Below are 21,749 nucleotides of genomic sequence, written 5' to 3' on the forward strand. Positions count from 1 at the left end.
GGGGCTTCCCTGGAATTTAGAATCCTGCAGGTGGAAATCCTGCCCCTCATGAGCTGCTGACCAATCAGAGACCATCAACTCTCCATTTGTTGGCAGTACCACCAGTATCTGTGGCTTCTGTCGGGAATGATCCAAGGACTTCACCTGCTGGATGCCTGGACCAAGGTGAGGGAAGGTGGGGTGGGGGTTGCAGGAGAGGGTTTCAGGAGCTGACAAAAGCATGGGCGTAAGGGTGGCTTTCACTGGCCATTCCCGCTGCTGGGACCCTTGAACAGGCACTATGCCTTTGAAAGAAGGACCCCTCCTGGAGGGTCACTTATATTTAATCCCTGAGCCACCATTAAATTCTAGCGAGCTAAGGAGTAATTGTGCCAATTGGATTGATAATGAGTTGACCTGACGTCTAACCATGAGTGGGCGAATTTCCCAGATTGGTATGTTCCTGCCTATAAAATTAATTGTAGGAGGTTTTTCAGTCGCCAGGAGCCTGAATTATAACCTCGCTCACCATAGAATCATAGAATTTACAGTGCAGAAGGAGGCTTCGACCCATCGAGTCTGCACCGGCCCTAGGAAAGCGCACCCATAATTAAGTAACCCCATTCAACCAACACTAATGGCAATTTTGGACACGAGGGCAATTTAGCATGGCCAATCCACCTAACCTGCACATCTTTGGACTGTGGGAGGAAACCGGAGCACCTGGAGGAAACCCACGCAGACACGGGGAGAACGTGCAGACTCCGCACAGACAGTGACCCAAGCCGCAATCGAACCTGGGACCCTGGAGCTGTGAAGCAACTGTGCTAATCACTGTGCTTCCATGCCGCCCCTTGATTAATTGGCCACACCCATGATTAATTGTTTCCCACCATGATGGGCTAGATTAAATTTCACCCTCTGGCTAGATGCATATAAAAGGTCCCATATCACTATTTTAAAGAGGAATTATCACCTGCATTATTGATATACATATTTAATTGAATGGCCTGTTTGCCTGTTCAAGAAGACATTAAGTGAACCACATTGTATGGCAATTCAGTCACATGTAGATAAAACGAGTCAATGATCTTAGTATGGGAAAACATTCTGTTGGAAGTTGTCGTTTTGTCAGAAAAACTGTCATCTGTCATTTTGTAATTAAAAACTATCTCACAAGCTTGGGGGTTAGCAAGCATGGATGGTTTACATTGCGTTTTGAGAGTTATTGCAGGTCATTTAAATGAATGAATGTGCTCAAAGTGAATTTAGAAGATGGGTTGTCACATGAGAGGAACTTGTATAGCCTGATGCATAGAACCATAGAATTCCAACACTGCAGAAGGAGGCCATTTGGCCCATTGAGTCTGCACCAACGCTGTGAAAGAGCTCCCTCCACCACCCTATCCCGGTAGCCCCATAACCTCACATCTTTGGGCACTAAAGGACAATTTAGCATAACCAATCCACCTAACCTCCACATCTTTGGACTTTGGGAGGACTGTATCATTTAGTGTGAATCAATTCATTGTAGTCTGTATGGAAGCACTATTAAAACGTGTGGGTTACCAGTGTGCTGATTTTATAGCTCATAGATCTTGAATTGCACTATCAAATAATGTGTTTTTCAGACCAACTTCAACACTGTTCTAACTCGTGAAAAAATGAAGAAAGAACAAATTATCAATGAGCTGAATGACAAACTGAAAAAGCTAACCCAGCAACAAGAAAAGGATAGAGGTAAGCTCAGATGCATTTACCACAGGATTAATTTGCGAGCTTTAAAGAAGAAAAAGACAAGTGGTCACTTCAATTTTTCGATCTGGTCTGGAGTCAGGAATTTAACTTAAATCTGCAAACGTTTATTTTCACGTTGTAAATAAACTCTGAAAGTGAGCAGTACTTGCTTACAGCAGTTAATTTTTTTTAATCTCCGAGAAGGCGACCTAATACAAACCTTACTTCGCTAACATGTCATTCAATTGCCGCAGCCAATGCCTTAAGAAATCTGTTAATAGAAAAAAAGATTTTATCACTTCTTTATCAAATTTAATAAATGACATAAAAACAGAAAATTTTGGAAACATTCAACAGGTCTGGCAGTATCTGTTGAGAGAGAAACAGTTCACGTTTTAGATCTATGACCTTTCATCAGAACTTTGGTAACTAAGGCTGAGAGAAAGCCCATTAATTACTAACATTAGGCATGTAAAATCACGGAGGCGAAGAACGTAGTATAATATCATCTGGGGAGCAGTCTGTCCAACTTTATTCATTACTTGCAGGTGCAAATAGGAATATCTGTCCCTTATCAATAATTTTGGGATGAATAAAGCTGCATTCTATGAGATCAGACAGACCTCCTCGCTTTGGCACTTTTATAGGGGTAATTGTGAACATCACATTAACTGGATGATTTTGCTTTCAATAAATGTATGAAATGCTCAAATACTTGAGTTTAGGTGTATTTTCTCAAATCATATTCTAAGCTGTTGCCTATGTAGCATTTTGTTAGATTTTCTGAATCATTGCTGAGAAGTTGATGATGTAAACAAAGATAGCATGCATACTAAAACATTGGCAAACAACTGCCAATGAGAGTCACTGCCTTTCAACACTGTAGTGGACTAACGTGTTGCTGATTTTCTCCTTGGTTCAATTGATCTGTTTTATTACCTTTGCTCTCGAGTTGTCAGGTATCTTTATGATACCGCCACGAGGTTCAAGTCCGAGTAATGATCAATAACCCAATACACCGATTAGTAAGATTTAAATCAAAGCACATTTATTATACACCGTAATCGCTACTCATGCACAAATTCTACGTCTAAGCTACTTCTATAACTAGCAGGCCTATACTTAACTTCGGACTGGCCCACCAGGTCAGGGGAACAAATGGCCTTTTGTTCGGGTTCTGCGTCTGCAGGATTCGAAGTTGGTACGGATTGGTAGCTAGGAGCGCCTATCTCGTAGTGAGCGTTGAATTAAGACTTACTTCTGTCGGTCGTCACTGCACCTGGTCGCGGTCAATGTTGGTCCGTGTTGCTGGGTGACCCGGGCAGGACGCAGAGGTGAAGAAGAGCTGAAGAGAGAGCCATTTGAACTTGGGGCTCAACTCTTATAGTCCCCAGGGCCTTCCCGCCTTTCGGGACGGACCCTGTACCTGGTCCCAAGTGATTGGACTTTGTCCCAATCGCTTGGTTCGATTTTCTCCAATACTGGAGCGGTTCCCTGATCGATGGGCGGTCTTGAGGTGCTCGTTCACCTCCTTTGTGCTGTCTCCTGCTGGCGCCGAGGAGTCTGGCTTTGCTTTGTGTGTCCAAAATGTTACTTATTGTTCCCGGGGATTGCTCATCAGTATGCAGATGGCTGCTACTTTGTTATGCAGATGGCTGCTACTTTGTTATGCAGATGGCTGCTACTTTGTTATGCTGATGGCCGCTGGTATCGATGTTGTCTGGCTTTTGCAGAGGTAAATACACAGCAAACCTGCAGCCGCTGGTTTCTGTCTTGTTGGCTGATTTTCCCATCAGCCTTTGCCGTTCGCCAATTTAAGTAGGGAGTTGGCCAATTTAGGTGGCTACAGGCCCTCCTTGTGATCCTAACGCGAAAAAATTTTAACTGACAATTCTGAGGGGTGCTATGTCAAACAGGGACATGCATTACAAAACAATAAAATGGGAACCTCTAACTATTCTTAATACACTACACTCACTTAAACATTTCATCATTCTACCTTCCTCAACCATACAAACAAAATCATAGCAGTTTATACACATTTTTCCTGGCTTGGCAGTCAAGCTCAGGATCGTACAATTTGCTCATGAACATTTCTTTACATTTCTTTATTTTCAATAAAACCGCAAATGAATGCTCTTTATTATAGATCGCGGGGGTCTGGTTGTATCCTAAAATAGGGGATCTGATCCTATATACCGGGGTTCGAGCGCGGTAGGCTCTCCTTCTCCATTTTCTTAGACGCATAGTCTGCACGATGCAGCAGAGTACCGCCAATACCAGTAAGGTTTCTATTACATATGACAGAGTACCAGGTTATAAACCTGGCACACCAAGATGGTGTGGTGTCGCTGGTGACTGGGCTCTGGGTACTGTGGGGAAGTGAAACATTAACGGCTGGGGGGCTTGAAGTCATGGGGTTCGCGTTCACTCGCAACCAAATGTCCATTATCAAGATGATGACCCATGTGAAGGAAGTCCTCATGGCTCTTCTCTTTTCTTTTCCTCTCTTCTCCGGTCCTGGAGCTTCTGGAGTTCTGTGGAAACCAGCATAGTGTCTGTAACTATCTTGGTTTAACATCTCGTACGATAGTCTGTCTGTCCTTTAGTGCCAATACTCCCTTTATAATTGGTCATTATGTATGACTCCCTCATTTTTTTTTTCCAAAACCGAATTTTAGGACAAGACACACTTCCAAATAATGAACCAGTGCGAGCTGTCTCGCAGATTGTGCAATTTACCATCCAAATGTTTCAGGATGTAAATAGCATGTGGTTGGCAACCTAAGGGTTACCTGAAACAAAACAAAACCGTTTGAACTAAAATTTCCAAAATGAGGTGCGTATGGGCAGCGACGGGTAAGAGTTGGATGGAGTCGCCAGGTAGGACGGCTACCAATGCCGTATCTCTCCCACCCGAGCGTAGGTGACCAGAGGGGGGGGGTCCCAGGCAGGGCGGGTCCCAAGCTGTTTCTCCACTGCCTGAGCAACCGACAAGAACGGGCAAGAAATGTAGTCATTGTGGTGGGGCTGCCGTAGTGGTTCTTCCCTCGAACCAGAAGGGCAGTTTTGAACGGGCGTGTGGTATCTGTCGACAGACGAGTTCCGCTGAACTGGCGTCGGGAACCTTAACAAGTCTCTGCAGACAAACTAGTTCCACTGAACTAGCGTCTGGCCAATAGCAAATCTCTGTGGGCAAGTCCTCCGAGGTTTCGGCCGAAAAGGCGTGGGGCCGGTGAAATTTCTTTTGGTCTGACAAACAACATTTAACAAACTTACAAACAACATAAAACATGCTGCAGGTTCCATCAGAAAGGACACCACTTCTCCCAAGCGTTTCCTTTTAAAACATCATCTGGACACCTCAGTTCTCGGTTGCGAACAGGGTCGCAAAGGGGGTCTCGGTTTGGGAGTCAGACCCAAGGTCGTCATCTTCTCCCGGGTGCCAAACTCTTGAGTGTATCAGGGCTGAAAGGGCTGCATGGTGTGAGGTGGGGTCGCTCTTGTCGTTGCAGACGAGTCGGAACGAGTTATCTCGGTGGCAATAGTTGGTGTCTAGCTGTGTGGGGACAGAATCGGGGTCGTCATGGTAGTTCGGTGGTGGGGTTTGTTTAGGAAAGTGATCATGAAGGGATCACTCGGATCGTAGTCGGATTCGCTGGGTGTGGGTCCTGTTTCATGAGGATAGTAGGGAGGCGTGCTGTGGCTATAGTCCGAGTCACCGTCGCTGTCTCTGCTGCTGCAGTCTGTGGGTGTTCCGGGGCGGAGTGTATATTACGGGGGTGGAGTGGAGGTTGAGTCCGTGGCTGGGCTGGAAGTGTTGGGGGATGGTAGGGTTACGTTGGCTGTGGGCGGGGCGTGGTGTGAGTGGTTGGACTGTGTTCCATATGCCTTCAGCTGGTTGATATGGAACCACGCAGTCTTACCGTTGGGATACTTCATTTTATACACGGAAGGGCTTACTTTGTCCGCAATGGAGTATGGACCCGGGTATTTTGGTGACAGGAATGTGCTGGGGTTATACACTGAGAGCATGACTTGCTGTCCTATACTGTACTCAAGTCACGTGCACTGTCTAGTCGAAACTAGACTTGCTTTGTTTCTCCCTTTTGCCCAATTTTACTGCGGCTGCTAGCTGAGCCGTTTTAACATTTTCAACTAATTGCTCTACTGCTTTCTTGTGTGTGAGGGCCGTCACCTCGGGGCTGGTCAAGTCCAAACCTAACAAAAATTCTGTGCCTTTCATGGGGCGTCCAGTCATGAGGGTGTGTGGGGTGTAACCTGTGGAAGTTGAAATTGTATTACGCAAAAACATCAGCGCAAAAGGTCCCAAGTGGTGGTGTTCTGCTGGACCATTTTTCTGAGGGTGGATTTTCGGGTCCGATTCATGCGCTCCACGATACCACTGAAATGGGAACCTTGGTCGGATTCTATGTTGCGGGGGTGTCCCCATATTGTAAAGATGTGGTGGGTCAAAATCTTGGCTGTGGTTTTTGCAGTGTTTGTGTGGGCTGGGAATGCTTCCACCCATTTCGTAAATGTGTCAACCACCACGAGTACATATTTATTAGCCATTCCTGCAAGGGGGCAATGGTCCTATAAAATCAATCTGGAGGTTAGTCCAGGGGCCATTAGCGGGTCGGGTGTGGCTGAGTTGAGCCTTTTTGGCATATCTGTCCAGATTATTCTGGGCACAGATAAGACAATTCTCGAAGTAGTGATTTACATCATCCTTTAAATTCGGCCACCAACAAAGCTGCTTGAGATGGGCTGTAGTGGGATCGATTCCCTGATGTCCATGACCGTCATGGAACAAACAAATCAGTTGATTCCTGTCCTGTTCAGGAACCACATAAAGGGTGTCTTTTAACACCACACCGTCATGTGTGGTCAGTGCGTTTTTGAACCTCTCATAGGGTGCTGGATATATTCCTTTTACAATCTCCCTGAGATTGCTGTCCTGCTTCTGGGCCTCCACTAGATCCTCGATCTTTGTCTGTGAGACCTGAACTGCACTCACTGGTGCGCTTTCGGAGGGTGTCCAAAAATATCCATGCCTGGATCCTGCCTTAGCCAGTGCGTCAGCTTTCACATTTCCAGGGGTGGGGGGAGGAATGATGGTGACTACGAACTTTGACTATCCCAAAAGTCCTGTTCTGTGCTCTCTCTAAAATGTGACGGAGCAATGGGGCTGAGGGGAGGGGTTTCCCGTCTGCGGAAACAAATCCTCTTGCTTTCTACAGGGGCAGGAATTCCGTGAGGCTGTTGCAGCCGTAGAGGCTGTCCGAGTATATGTCTGCTGGGCTGGGGAAGGAATCTGGGTGGTCCACTATATATGCGATGGCCGCGAGCTCTGCTGCCTGCGCGCCTAAGTGGCCTGGCAGTTTTATTGATATTTCCTCGAGGGCGGATCCCTGCGCGTCCTCGACATAGATACCGCAACTTGTTATGCGCTTCCCATCCAAGACTGTGGAAGATCCATCCACATAGATCCTTATGGGCTCACACGTGTCTGTGTGCTGGGGGCTCTGGGTTAAACTACCTATCTTTCTGGGGGTGGGGGGTTAGCGATAAAGGGGCCTATGTTGTGGTGTGGAGGGGGAGGTGTGGAATCCTTGTGGCAGGCATGTCCACGTGTACTGCTGATTTTTAAAGGTGAAGGCAAATTTGTACTGGCACGCTTTTGCCAATGGAATGGACCAGAATCCATTACTGACATCCAAAACCGTAAAGAATCGGGAATTGAGTCCCTGCTTGAGCATGGTCTAGGGACTTGTTGCCACTGTGGGGGCTGCTGCGGGGGTGATTTTGTTGAGTTCCCGGTAATCGATGGTCAGTCGCCATGATCCATCGGGCTTTCTCACTGGCAAAATCGGGGCATTATTAGTGGAGGCTACTGATCTAAGTACGCCCTGCTCTAATAAGCTTTCTATTACCGTTGAGATTTCTCCCTCTGCCTCTTGGGGAAATCCATATTGTTTTGGGGGTCTCGGGTCAGGTCCTGTTATTTGTACGGAGCCAGGCATCCGTCCACAGTCGTGCTTGTGGGTCGCGAGTGCTGCCCTGTTCTTTTGCAGAGCTGCCCTAACCTGCTTGTCCGTGCTAAGCGTGGTCGGGTTGAACAAAAATTTGCCTACTGCGCTAATTTTGTTTGCGTATTCTCCTATGTTGAGCGTTGCGGGGGCTCTTGCGGATTTTGCCATCTTCCAGACACACTGGTTGACTGGATCAAATGAAAGATTGTGGGAATTCATGAAGTCTATTCCCAGAATGTGTTCTGCTGTGTGGGGCAGGTCAACTAAAACTACAGGGTGCTTGGTGGTGATGGTGCCGATTTGAATGGGTACAGGGGCTGTGATGTGTCCCTGCTGTGAGTGGCCTGTAAAGCCGCTGAGGGTGATAGTGGCTGTAGTGGGCCACGTGTCCTTTTTGGAACATGGTGGAGGAATTTATTGTGGTGCGGGACCCTCCTGTGTCCCAGAGAAACTCGATGGGCTGTCCCTGAATTTTCGCTGCAACTACCGGTCGTCCGAACCTATCCCAAAGGGTGTCGCAGACCTAACTGGGGGAGCCCGAACACAGTCAGTCCGTTCCAGTCAGGTCCGTCTGATCTGAACGGGCGCTAACACTATGAATGGGCTCTGTCTTTTTCTTACTCAGAATGCCCGTCTGCTGGGCTCTCTGTAGCTTTCTAGGGACATTGCACTCTCTTGCGAAGTTTCCCAACTGTCCACAGTTGTAACACTCCTGTGACTTGGGTGGGGGGGCTGTTCTTTCCTTCATTCACCCATGCGGGGTTCTGGTGTGTTGTAACTGCCTGTATATCTGCGGCGGCCTGCTTTTCCTCGGGATTCTTGACTGTGCGTTTGCTTTGTATAGATTGCTTCCAAGCGCGGGACAATCTTTTTACTACCCACTTCTCGTTATGGGCCTCCTCTGAGGGATCATAACTTGCGCACGCTTTTTGTCCTGTTTCTGTGGCATGGGAGATAAGGGTGCGGGTCCATTTGGCCATGTTGTCTGGGGACAAATGGGCGTGGTCTAAGTCTCCAAAGACTGCTGCAAAGTGGATCCACAGGCGTCCAGCAAACGCTGTGGGGTGCTCGGATTTCTGTTGCCTGCATTTGTTTGTTGAGGCCATCTACGGGGTCACCCCGGTTATACCCGATCGCATCCAGGATCGCGGTATGCATTTCTGCAAGGGTGCCTCCTCCTACATTCTGTGGGTCGGGAAGGGCTGCTGCTACTGAAGGATCTAAACTTAAAACTGTGAGCTTTACATACTCTCGCTCATCCAGGCCGTACATGGTCGCCTGATGCTTGACTGTGGCAAAGAAATGGTGGGGGTCTGAGGTGGGGAGGAACGGTGTGATCTTATCGCACGCATCCCGTAATTGGGTCACTGTTAAGGGGGTGGAGTATAGAAATTTCACATCGTCCGACGTGGCTGTGTGGTGGGTGGTGACTGGGTTCATTGGAGCTTGAACTATCTGCTCTGTGGGGGCGCTTTCCTCTTTTGTGGCTTTGCCTGCGCACATGTTCCCTGAACATATCTCTGCGCTGTTTCATTCAATTCTTCCCAATCAGGGCCGTCTTCCTGATCAAATTTCGCTCCAAAGGTTTCCTGGAAGCCTTTATGAACTGAAAGCAGCGATTGCAGCTCTGCGATCTGCTTCCGGCACTTTGCGTGATCTAATGTGCTTTGTCTTTGTTCTGTGGTGGCAGCATGGAGTGCTCTTAATGCTGCCTTTAGGTCACTACACTGTCTCTGTAATGCTTCTACCTGCTTTTCTGTTTCTTCACGTACCAGGACTGCACGTTGCGTGTCCTGATAGGCCTTTTCATATTAAGACTGGAAGCTGCTTAAGTGCGCCAGACAAGACTGGTGTGCCCTGTTGGCATCCTCCACCTCTCCGTCTTTTGCTGCCAACTTCCTTCTCCATTCCAAATTCTCCTTTTCTACCTCGCTTACATCGGCCTTACTCATTTGATGTCTGCCCTCAACTTCTTTCCGGAGCGTCCTAATGACCTCCTCTGTGACTCGCAATTGTGCCAAGCAGGACACGATTGGCATTGGCTTGCGAGCTTTCCCTAAGCTCTTTTTGTGGATATCGCTCAGGTTCTCCCACCAAGTATGTCCTATACTCCCGGGGCCTGATTCCTCATCACAGAATTCACTCCAAAGGGGCCATCCTTTCCCTTTGAGATATTTCCTGATCTCTTCCTCCCAAATGGGACATTATCCCACTTTACTGCTGCTGGTCACTGCGACTGCAAATTCCTCTGGGTTCATGAGGCGTTGCATTGCCATCTTTCCTATCCGAATGCTGCTCTTCAAATTTGGGACAGGGGTATTAATCCGAATGCTGCTCTTCAAATTTGGGACAGGGGTATTAAGGCGGTGCTGTAAATAGGGGTATGGCTTTCGCTACTTTCCGAAATACAAACTTACGACAGTTTTGTCGCGACAAAAAATCCATCAGTTTTTCCTTATCGCCCTGTTAGTTACGCATGCATACACATACTTCCGAATTATGTGTATTGATCAGAACTGCTTGAACACTTGTGGTTTTCTGTTTCCAATTGGATCTCTAATTCAAATTCTGGGTTCTCCCGGAGTGGTTTTCCACTTCTAGATCGGGTCCCGTCAGATGTCGCCAAATAATGTTGCTGATTTTCTCCTTGGTTCAATTGCTCTGTTTTATTACCTTTGCTCTCGAGTCGCCAGGTATCTTTATGATACCGCCACGAGCTTCAAGTCCGAGTAATGATCAATAACCCAATACACCGATTAGTAAGATTTAAATCAAAGCACATTTATTAATCGCTACTCATGCACAAATTCTACGTCTAAGCTACTTCTATAACTAACAGGCCTATACTTAACTCCGGACTGGCCCACCTGGTCAGGGGAACAAATGGCCTTTCGTTCGGGTTCTGAGTCTGCGGGATTCGAAGTTGGTACGGATTGGTAGCTAGCAGCGCCTATCTCATAGCGAGCGTTGAATTAAGACTTATTTCTGTCGGTCGTCACTGCACCTGGTCACGGTCAATGTTGGTCCGTGTTGCTGGGTGACCCGGGCAGGACGCAGAGGTGAAGAAGAGCTGAAGAGGGAGTGATTTGAACTTGGGGCTCAACTCTTATAGTCCCCAGGGCCTTCCTGCCTTTCGGGGCGGACCCTGTACCTGGTTCCAAGTGATTGGACTTTGTCCCAATCGCTTGGTTTGATTTTCTCCAATACTGGAGCGGTTCCCTGATCGATGGGCGGTCTTGAGGTGCTCGTTCACCTCATTTGTGTTGGCTCCTGCTGGTGCCGAGGAGTCTGGTTTTGCTTTGTGTGTCCAAAATGTTACTTATTGTTCACGGGGATTGCTCATCAGTATGCAGATGGCTGCTACTTTGTTATGCTGATGGTCGCTGGTATCGATGTTGTCTGGCTTTTGCAGAGGTAAATACACAGCAAACCTGCAGCCGCTGGTTTCTGTCTTGTTGGCTGACTTTCTCATCAGCCTTTGCCGTTCGCCAGTTTAAATCGGGAGTTGGCCAATTTAGGTGGCTACAAACGTCATGCCTGTATTCAATATTTGAATACTTATCATCACTAAAAGTAGACCTGTCCTGAATGATCTTAAATGTATTTCAAATATTGCTTTATAAAATTGATTTAAATATACTCATTGACACATGTATAGATGATCACACTGGGTATAGTATAGAAATAGTGAAGTAATATTTTTCAGTATGATATTCTTGTACACACATGTTCACCTAAATATGCTTATCAACTACCCGAGAATGTGTTGCATTACTAAGTCAACAAGATTATTGTTCTGTTTAAATCCATCTTCATGAATCTGAGTTGTTAACTGCTGTCAAACATAAGATTATATTTGATAGTGAACAATGTAGAACTCATATTTGTTGGACAGATGGAACCTTGTGTTAATGTGCATAATTTTAAATATATATATTTTTTTATCAGTTTTGATAGAAACGCTCTCTGCCGACAGAGCTACTTTGCTACAAGAAAAGAAAAAGCTTGATGAGGAACTTAACAGACTGCGAAGTAATGTGTTGGTTTGTTCTGCCTTTTCATCACCTGGAACGTCTGGAGCGGAGGCTTCTGCTGCTACTGGGTCTGACATTCCATTTGATTCGGAAAGACTTGCACCAGTTACTGCAGCAGTGGAAGATGGCAGAATAGACTCTGCAATGGAGGCAAGCACCATGGCTGTACGGTGAGTAGCCTCCTGAAATAAAATATTTTTTTACAGTTGAAAAGTGGATAATCACTGACTTTCAAGTATTTTAGTTTGAAAGAAACAATGCTATAATATTAAGTAGATAATGATGTAATTATACCTATGCACATCCCTTTATCAAAATGGTAAGTTCTCTATTTTAAATGTACTGCAGGGCAGATGAACTAAGCAAGAGTCCTTTTGCAAAAGCAAGGGAAGGAATGCTGTCTGCAGTTCAACCTGGACTCATTTCAGTGGTTTTCTAACAACAGTTTAGAGACACCCTAATCAGCAGCCTCGGATAATCTGTTTACCTTGTTCAGGAATTTATATTGCCATTTCAAGACCCAATTGTCCCTCATTCCTTAATTTTCTCCAATTCTGGAGAATGGCATGAAAGGAAAATATTCCGCCTCTGCAGTGGTGCTGAAACAAGCTCATTCTTCGTCTATGTTTATAGGTAGGACACGATTTAACGGAAACATTTCTAAATGATTTTGTGCGCATTTGGCGGGGTGTTTCTCAATGGCCGTGTGGTGAGATCGCGGTCCGTATTTAACGGCACTTAGTGCTGCAAATGAGCCCCACGAGCCATTACTGACTGTTCCGCCACCTGATTCGCCAAACCCATGCCTAGGCATCTCGCCGCTAACAAGGGAGGGTTGCTATTAAATGCTCCCTCACCACTCACTCCCAGTCAACACACAAGCATGACAGTGCGCAGACCTTCTCCTCACTTTGGGGGTGTCGACCTGGGCAGGCTTCTTGACCCTGTCAATGCGAGACAGGATATCCTGTTTCTCCAAGGGGATTGGAGGACTAGCAGCAGGGTCACTAATACCGCCTGGGAGGCGGTGGCAACAGCTGTCCGTGTGGGCAGGAGGACTGCTGTCCAAATGTCAGAAGAAGACCAACGACCTCCACCGAGCCGCAAGGGTAAGTTACCACCTCTCTCTAGGCATCAGTTTCGACTGCCACCCCCACAAACCTGACACCCTTCACTCGTCCCACATCCGATCTTTGTGATTCCTCCTCATAACACACTGGCACCCACCAGCACAACTCCTTCATGTGCAGTGCTTGAACATGCCACCTGCAAAAGATCCCCCACCCCGGAACCATCATGCGTCCGGCTCACAATGGCCACCCTCTGTCCATGCAGGAGAAGATAGCCCATAATAAGCCGGAAAGGGCCAAGACGGTGTGCATGGAGCACCAGAGATTCGAGTCCCCAACCCCGATGAGGAATAGGCCCTGGAAATTGTGGGGTTGACCAAGGAGAGCAGTCACGTACAGTGAGATTGGTCTGGACCGCAGAGGTGTGGATTCACTGCCCTTTCACCCAGATGAATGTCTCAAGAGAGTTGTTCATGTCACACAAAATGACCACATGTCCATTGTCTCACAGGATCTCCATCTGATGAGCCACCCGGAGTTGTTTCCCCCCCTGACCATCCAAGAGACCGATGGGAGCTCCGATTAGGCCACCATTGAGGTGTCACAGCTTTCACCCTTTCATTAGCGCAGTGACACATTCCTTGGTAGGCGACATTAGTGGATAGCTTCTGGGGCACAAACTGGTGAGCACCATACAGCTGCTGATACACATCAGGTGGAGGAGGGAACATCCAAGGGAGTCAGCAGTTGGAGGTCTTCTGGATCCGAGAACTCAGTTGGGTCCCAGTCAAATGCCTAGCCTCTGGACAAGGTTCTCCCAGTGCTGATGCAGATGATATGACACAGCTGTGATATTCAGAATGGGATGTCAGCAATATTCCAGCGAGTGCATAACCAATTGGAGGAGTCCCAAAGACTACGTGCCGACCGCAGTGGAATACCTGGAGAGTCTTGAGTGGTGTTGCCCAAAGCATGACTCAGTCCCTAATGACTATGGCTGAGGGCTTCGACATCATGTACCTCAAGACCCAGAAACATTGAAAAGCATGGCCAAGTCACTGAGGTGCATTAGTGAAGATAATGGGGAGCCTCCAGAAATGGCAGCATCAGGGGAGCAGAGGCCTCTGGAGCTCACTTCCGCTGCCCCTCCGTCCCATGGAGAACCCTCCGGGAGGAGGAAGTGGTGGAGGCCAATACGGGGCCTGCTCCAAGGAGACGACGGCGATCTCCAGTTCTTCTGAATCCCTCCCTCCTGACACCGGTACACATCAAAGGCAACGGGCAGAACAGGGTGGCACGGCAATGATAATAATAATTGCTTATTGTCACAAGTAGGCTTCAATAAAGTTACTGTGAAAAGCCCCTAGCCGCTACATTCCAGTGCCTGTTCGGGGAGGCTGGTACGGGAATTGAACCCGCGCTGTTGACCTTGTTCTGCATTACAAGCCAGCTCTTTAGCCCACTGTGCTAAACCAGGCCCTACACCAGTGACACCGGTAAGTCGGCTGGGGCCCCTGGCTTCAAGCCCTCCTGAGGACATCCACCAAGGGCATCAAAGTCACAGGGCGCAGAAAGTAGCAGGCTGCCTCGACTTACGATCAGACACTATGTAGCAGTAGACCACAAATGATCAAGAAGAGAAAGGATCACTGAGTGGACACAGAATGGGGATGGGGGGAGCACTATCTGTAGCTAGGGGGACTTGTCAGATTTGTGATGCCTCTGTCACGTTAATCTTCACAGTCCGCCTGCCGGCACCCCACTCCTGTTGCCCTCCGCTCCCTCCACCCACAGGCACGGTGGTCCAAGATCAAATGCCCTGATGCAGACCTCATTTAGAGGATGGGTGTAAGTGCTGTCAGCAGAAAGACAGGAGTCAGACTTTGGCACAAATTGAGGAGCATCACTGCTAACCTCAAAACAAATTATCATCACTCTCCTGCCATGTATATTGATCTACTGAAGGTGCTCACACAGGCCCATTACCCTGGGGTGACGTTACACAGACCTTTGAATGGTGGAACAGGGTGGTTGGAAAGGCTGGGAGCGTGTGGGAGGGTTGGGGAATGGTGGTGGGAGAGGGAGGGGTGGGGGGAAAGTGGACAGATTAGGGGCGGGGGAGGGGATGATCTGATGGACAAAGCCTCGTCTATGAGAATCGGGTCAGGATGAGGATCTCCCTGGTCCCCCAGGCATGCCAGACTCTTACTGTCACATGTCCTTCATCCTCCAACTCCTCCTGTGGGTCCTCCCAGGGCTCGTCCTCCCTCCCCTCCTGGTCCGCATCCTCCTCAACCTGAGACGAGGCCACATGTCTCCCTTCCTCCAGCATGTTGCGCGGCTGCTGTGCCAGGTTGTGGAGAGCACAGCTGACCACCACAAAACAGAAGATCCTCTAGGGGGTATACTACATTGCACCACCAAAGTGATCCAGGCATCGGAACTGCATATTGAACAGTCCAATGCATCGCACAGTGACAGCATGGGTGGCAGCATGGGCCTCATTATATCGGGTCTCCGCCTCATTCTCCAGCCTCTGCACTGGCATCATCAGCCAGGACCTCAGTGGGTACCCCTTATCCCCCAAGAGCCAACCTGTCACCCTGGAGTGGTCCTTGAAGATGCTGGGGATCTGTGTGTCCCAGGATGTCGCTGTCATGCACGCTCCCTGGGACGCATGCACGTACATGTGTGATCCAGAGGTGGTGGTCGCACACAAGTTAAATATTAAGGGATTGGAACCCCTTCCTGTTAATGAAGGGCACTCCTTGATGCCCTGGTACGCGCAAGGCAACATGTTCACCATCTATTGTTCCCTAGACCTCCGGCGAAGGCGGAGAATCCTGCAGCCCAGACATCTTGGTTGTGTCATCCAGTTCAAAATTGATAAAAGTCTGATGCCCGGGCATACAAGGCATTTGTGGTGTCATGGATGCACTTGTGGTCTGTAGCTTGGAATTCCAAAGAATTCCAGTAGATCTGTCGAGCATGATTTTCCCTTCATAAGTGCATGCTGACTCTCTGATCCTGCAACTGTTTTCTAAATGCTCTACCATAAAATGTTTGATAATGGATTCTAGAATTTCCCCATTACCAACATCTGGCTTACTGGTCTATAATTCCCTGTTTTCAACCTACCTCCCTTTTTAAATAGTGCAGTTAAATTGGCTACTCCAATTTGTAGGAACTGTTCCAGAGTCTATTGAATCTTGAAAGATGACCAAGAGACTCTCCCTTAAGTACACTGGGATATAGATTATCAAGTCCTGGGAATTTATCAGCCTTGAATCCCATCAATTTCCCCAACACCATTTCTCTACTAATATTGCCCTCCTTCAGTTCCTCCCTCTCAACTCCCTGCTTCCACAGCATTCCTAGTATTGTATTTGTGTCCTCATTTGTGAAGACCGAACTAAAGTATGATGTTACGACACCCCGGACGAGTGCACAGTCAATTCCAGCCCTACAGACCCAGGAGTCCCAACATGAGTGAATTAACCAATAATTTGAGTTTTCCCAAGGTTAACCCTTGACTGCTCCAATGAATTACAGACACCAGATTTATAAATCATTAACAAACTGTTTATTAATAAAAAAAAAGAAAAGATGAACATATAAGGAAATAACAGGATAGTCGTCTACCAGAGTACCTAATCCAAAGATCCCGTCCCACCCTCTACCTAGGCACACACAAGACCAGACACACAGTAAGGGTTGGTGAAGAATAAAAAAAACACAGGGATTAAAGAGACAGGTCTGAGATAAGTCACTACTGTGGTTGCAGTCTCTGGGAAATAGATTTACTTGAGAGGTTCAGGTTGTTTCAATTCTGTACTTCAACCACCAGACGGTGTTTCACCTCAGAATTCCAGGTTGGTGCGTTTCCGCCCTTCGGCCACCAGATGGAGCTAGGTCTGGGGTGTTCAGAAACTGCAGTTCTCATCGCTGGCCAGCAGATGGTGCTGTACACAGGATGCTCAGATCCGTGCACTTTTGCCTGTCTACCACCAGGTGGAGCTTTCACCTCCCTGTGAGAACAATACAGCTCAATCCTGGAATTTATCAGTTTTTACTGGTTTGATTCCTGTGCAAGACTCTGGTGGTTTTATCACAAATGATCCCAACTTCAGCTGTGACTTTGCGACCTTGTTACTACACAATCCGGAACAATCCCAGGATATTCGTCCTTCAACACTTCAGTTGTCTGATTTTCCACTGGCTTATCAACCACAGTAGGCATCACTCCCACCTGCGATCATTACCCAAGATAAACTGCATTCCTGGACAAGATAGTTTATCTATTACTCCTACTACCACTTCACCACTCTTCACTGGACTTTCCAACCTTACCTTATATAATGGAACGCTACTCCTCTCACCCTGAATTCCACATATCACCACCTTTTATGGCAACATTCTTCCCAAACTACATAATTCCTCATCTCTTACCATTAAAGATTGACTAGCCCCATGTATCTCTTAAAAGTGTGACTTCTTTACCTGCTCCTCCTGATACACATGAGCAAACTTTACCCACACAAGTAAACTCTTTAAAGACATCTGGCACCTTCTTAACAATTACTTCTTGAACAGGCTGTACAATCGTTTGCACCTCCTTCGCTTCCCTTGGGCTTTCCTTTACCACTCTAACAAACCCCGCTGTCTTATCCTGTTTTACCACATCAGCCTTCCCAGTGCTTTTCTTCAACCACCAACACTGTGACTTTACATGGCCTAGTTTATTACAGTGAAAACATCTGAAACTTTTCATCTCTTTTCCACCCTCCTGGATTTCTTTTTAATCTGAGGTACACTCTTTTTATTGTCTCCCATCAGATCACCTTTACCTTTACCACTTGAGTATTTATCATGTCCCCAGTTTCTATCCCTCACTGCCTGAAACTGATGTCGGAAACCAATCTTTGATTTATGAACTAAGTCATAATCATCTGCCATTTCTGCTACTAATCTCGCAGTTTTAACCCTCTGCTCTTCCACCTGAGTTCTCACTACATCAGGAATTGAATTTTTAAACTTCTGCAAAAGTATAATTTCTCTGAGAGCTTCATACGTTTGGTCTATTTTCAAAGCCCTTATCCACCTATCAAAATTACTCTGTTTGAGCCTTTCAAACTCCATGTATGTTTGACCAAATTCTTTCCTTAAATCGCTAAACCTTTGTAAGCTTCAGGCACTAGCTCATATGCACTTAAGATGGATTTCTTCACCTCCTTATACGTTCCAGATACCTCCTCCGGTAGTGATGCAAACACATCACTAGCTCTACCTACCAGCTTTGTTTGAATCAGTAACACCCACATGTCCTGTGGCCATTTCATTTGTTTAGCTACCTTCTCAAATGAAATGAAAAAGGCTACCACTTCCTTCTCGTCAAACCTTGGCAATGCTTGGACATATTTAAATAGATTCCCACCAAGCCTTCGACTATGATGCTCTTTCTCACTATCCTCATCACTATCATCCAACTGTACGTTTCCCTTTACGTCTGCCAATTTTAACCGATTGTCATGTTTCATGGCCATTTTCTGAAGTTCAGCGGTGGCGCTGTGGTTAGCACTGTTGCCTCATGGCGCCACGGTCCCTGGTTCGATCCTGGCTCTGGGTCACTGTCCGTGTGGAGTTTGCACATTCTCTCCGTGTTTGTGAGGGTTTCACCCCTACAAACCAAAGATGTGCATGGTAGGTGGATTGGCCATGCTAAATTGCCCCTTAATTGGAAAAAATGAAATCGATACTCTAAATTTATATATAAAACAGGAACTAATTGTATACTGCAATTCCTCACGTAAGGTGGACAGACACTAATTCAAAATCAGACAAAAGTACCTTTAGAAACATTGCCATATTAAGTATGGCACATCTACATTATAATCCATTCCAAAAGTTGGCAACAATTTGGACATTTCTGTTTTTTTGTTTCTCACTTTGGAAATCCATTAATCTCATAGCAAGTTTGCCAACCCACCCACCACCACCACCACTAATCCTGAATATGGAAACCGAATGGCACATCTACCTTCTTGCAGAATAGTATATATGGCAGTGCAGAGAAGACTTGAACACTGTCTCAATGTAAAATCTGGTGCTGGTTATTTACCTGGAGCTCTTTGAAAGTTGTTAGTTAGATAAAGCATTGAACTTTTTATTTTCAATGCATTAATCAAAGCTCTATTCACTTCATTGCAGTGAAACCATCCAAATGTCTGAAGAAAAACATCGGATTATGATTTTAGAAAGAGTAAGTAGATGTGCATGCCTAATAAATTATAGCTAAAACGCAGGAGATATTTTGATATACAGTGAGACCTCTTTAATGGAACAAATACCTCAAAATGCAATATGTATAGCACAGAACTAAACTAGAGATGGAATTAATTCATTGTATGACTGCTTCATACTATATGTTTAAAATTATGTCTTTGTGAGCATAATTCAAATAACATAAATCTGATTTTTATTTTTTTGATAATGTCTGTTTGATTAGTGTGCTTGCTTCTGACTCCAAAGGTTGTGACTTCAAATCTTGCTCCAAGGCTTAGGCACACAAAGTCAATACTCCAATGCATTGATGAGGGAATGCTAGAAGGTGCCATCTTTCTGATGAGAGACTAAAACTATGCTTATTTATGTGGTATATAAGATGCAATCTACTACTCGGACAAGAGCAGGGAGTTGTCCCAGTGTTCTGGTCAACAATTCTCCTTCAAATACAGATTAACTGGGTAGTCATCTCATTTGTTGTTTGCAGGGTATTTTGGATGTGTGAATTGACTGCCAGTCTACCTGCATTTGGGCTGTCAAATATATGCTGTCTCTGTATATTCTGAAACCTTAAAAGCATAAAAGTTTTAATAGTTGTTTGGTAGTTCAGGACTTGAATATTACTGAAAAAAAAAGACATGCTGTGTCGCATTACATCTTTTCCAATTATACAAAAGCATGAAGGACAGCCATTCCCTGGTTCATTCACCATGGTAATGCCTTGATCAACCCGAGTCGACCTGTCTGATTTGAATTTAAGCAAAAGCTTGGCAGTTAAAACTGTAAATCCATGTCCCCATCATTTTGCGTATGTCCCAAGTTTCTGATGATATCCGATTTAAGAAAGCTGCTTAAAATGTATTCATTGAGACAAATGTTGAAACCAATCCTTTCCAAACCTACGCTCAAAAAAAATGAACTTGACAAATCCCATTAGCACATTGACAAACCCCATAAGCACATGAGAAAATTGGTCACAAATAGGACCAAGTTGCCTTGGCTCCCAATTCTTGAATTGCTATAGCACAGCACTTGCACATTTAGGCTTATGTAGCCACTTATAGACAACTAATTGGAGGTGCAAAACTTCAAGGTGTTCTAATTACATGATAACGTGCTGTAGAAATGTAAGTTCCTTTACTTGGGAAATCTGACTACCCCAGTTGATAAGAGTAATGAACAACAAATACGTTTTGCAATTGGCTGGGTTCTAATACCATTCTGAATTACAAATGTGTGGGGGTTTCACTAATTATGCATAGAATTATATTTTACTGACTGGTAGCATTTGTCCATGAACAATATATTTGGTTATGAAGGCAGTATCATTAATTGAAATGTATACTCAATGCATGCATTATCTTAAATGACTTGGATTCTCTGAATTGTAATACTTAACTCTCTATTCTCCTCAAACTTATACCAATGCATTATTTATTTTTAAAAAACAAAATTTGGAACTAGTTGGATTTTTTGAGTGCATTAATGGTTATTTGTTGAATTTGGTGTGTTGAAGATATTTTTTAAGGTTTCTGTCAACATTTTGCTTAATTACTTCATAATTGACAGTGCTGATTTGCTTGCACTAGTATGAAAGGGCTATTCCTACCAGTAATTCGCAATGTAAGTGAATTCTTATGGATTGGAATTCATGTAGTAGCTACAGTCTCGTAGGCAGCACAAAACTGAAGATGATGTTGTTTATTCAAAAATATCAACATACACCTCTGCTTGTGTCCACTTTGTGCAAAGTTGATTGTTTGCCCTAAATTTATAATGCTTCTTTCCCTTCACCCTGCTCCAAACAGATGGAAGGACATGGAGCTGAAGGAGAAGGAACATTTATGACATTCTTTCAATCTATCGCTCTGTTACTTAGCTGATCAAATTGTACCATTTAGTAAATAATATTCTGCCATTAAAATTGAGAAAATCGCACTTTGTTGTTTGTCCTTTTATCTCTGGGATCTGTGTTTACACCTGTATTTAAATCTAGCCCAGATGTAGGACAAACGCCTATTAATCAGGCTGTAAACACCTTGAAAAATCTTTCCACTTTAAAACACTAAGTGTCTTGGTAAAACAACTTGAATAGTGCCAACCCGCTTCCTGATGGGCCACTCTGCAAGCTAGACTGCTCCATACTTGCATATTTATTGTTCTCTGTCTTGCTCAGGCAAATAGTTGATGTGCTTAGTAAATATAAGTGTGCACTGATGGTGGGGCTGAGGGGACTCTACCATGTCATGGCTACCATCATGGATATCACCATATGTAAACATTATGCATGCATATGTATTACTTTTGTCCTCAAATGATACTTTCACAGATCAGTAACTTTGACAGCCACAACATATTTTTCTGTTTGAACCATTTCAGGCAGATTTCTTGCTGATTCTGGGGTACCTTGAAAAAAATGATTATTTGTATATATTTATCCTGAATGTATCGAGTTATTTTTAAATATATACAACAATGATCGCTGCTCTGAATTTTGAATACTTTGCTTCTAACATGCACTAGCCAGCAGTAATTAGTTTGTATTGGTTGTACCTGCAATGTAGAACCTAACTGCTGCGTTTACCTACAGAACTGTGACTGCTCATCAAATG

General features: G+C 45.5%; 1 protein-coding gene across 3 annotated transcripts in view; it reads left to right on the plus strand.

Moving 5' to 3' along the window:
* The window catches only part of rb1cc1 (RB1-inducible coiled-coil 1), a 250,378-nt gene that overhangs the window by 136,726 nt on the left and 91,903 nt on the right, over positions 1 to 21,749 (plus strand). For all 3 annotated transcript variants that reach the window (XM_072467777.1, XM_072467778.1, XM_072467779.1), the window contains 3 exons: positions 1,611 to 1,719; positions 11,700 to 11,955; positions 19,063 to 19,114. In XM_072467777.1, the coding sequence (XP_072323878.1) occupies positions 1,611 to 1,719; positions 11,700 to 11,955; positions 19,063 to 19,114 (417 nt within the window). The remainder of the gene's footprint in view (positions 1 to 1,610; positions 1,720 to 11,699; positions 11,956 to 19,062; positions 19,115 to 21,749) is intronic.

This window comes from Scyliorhinus torazame, chromosome 11 (assembly GCF_047496885.1).
Source record: "Scyliorhinus torazame isolate Kashiwa2021f chromosome 11, sScyTor2.1, whole genome shotgun sequence".
Lineage (NCBI taxonomy): Eukaryota > Metazoa > Chordata > Chondrichthyes > Carcharhiniformes > Scyliorhinidae > Scyliorhinus > Scyliorhinus torazame.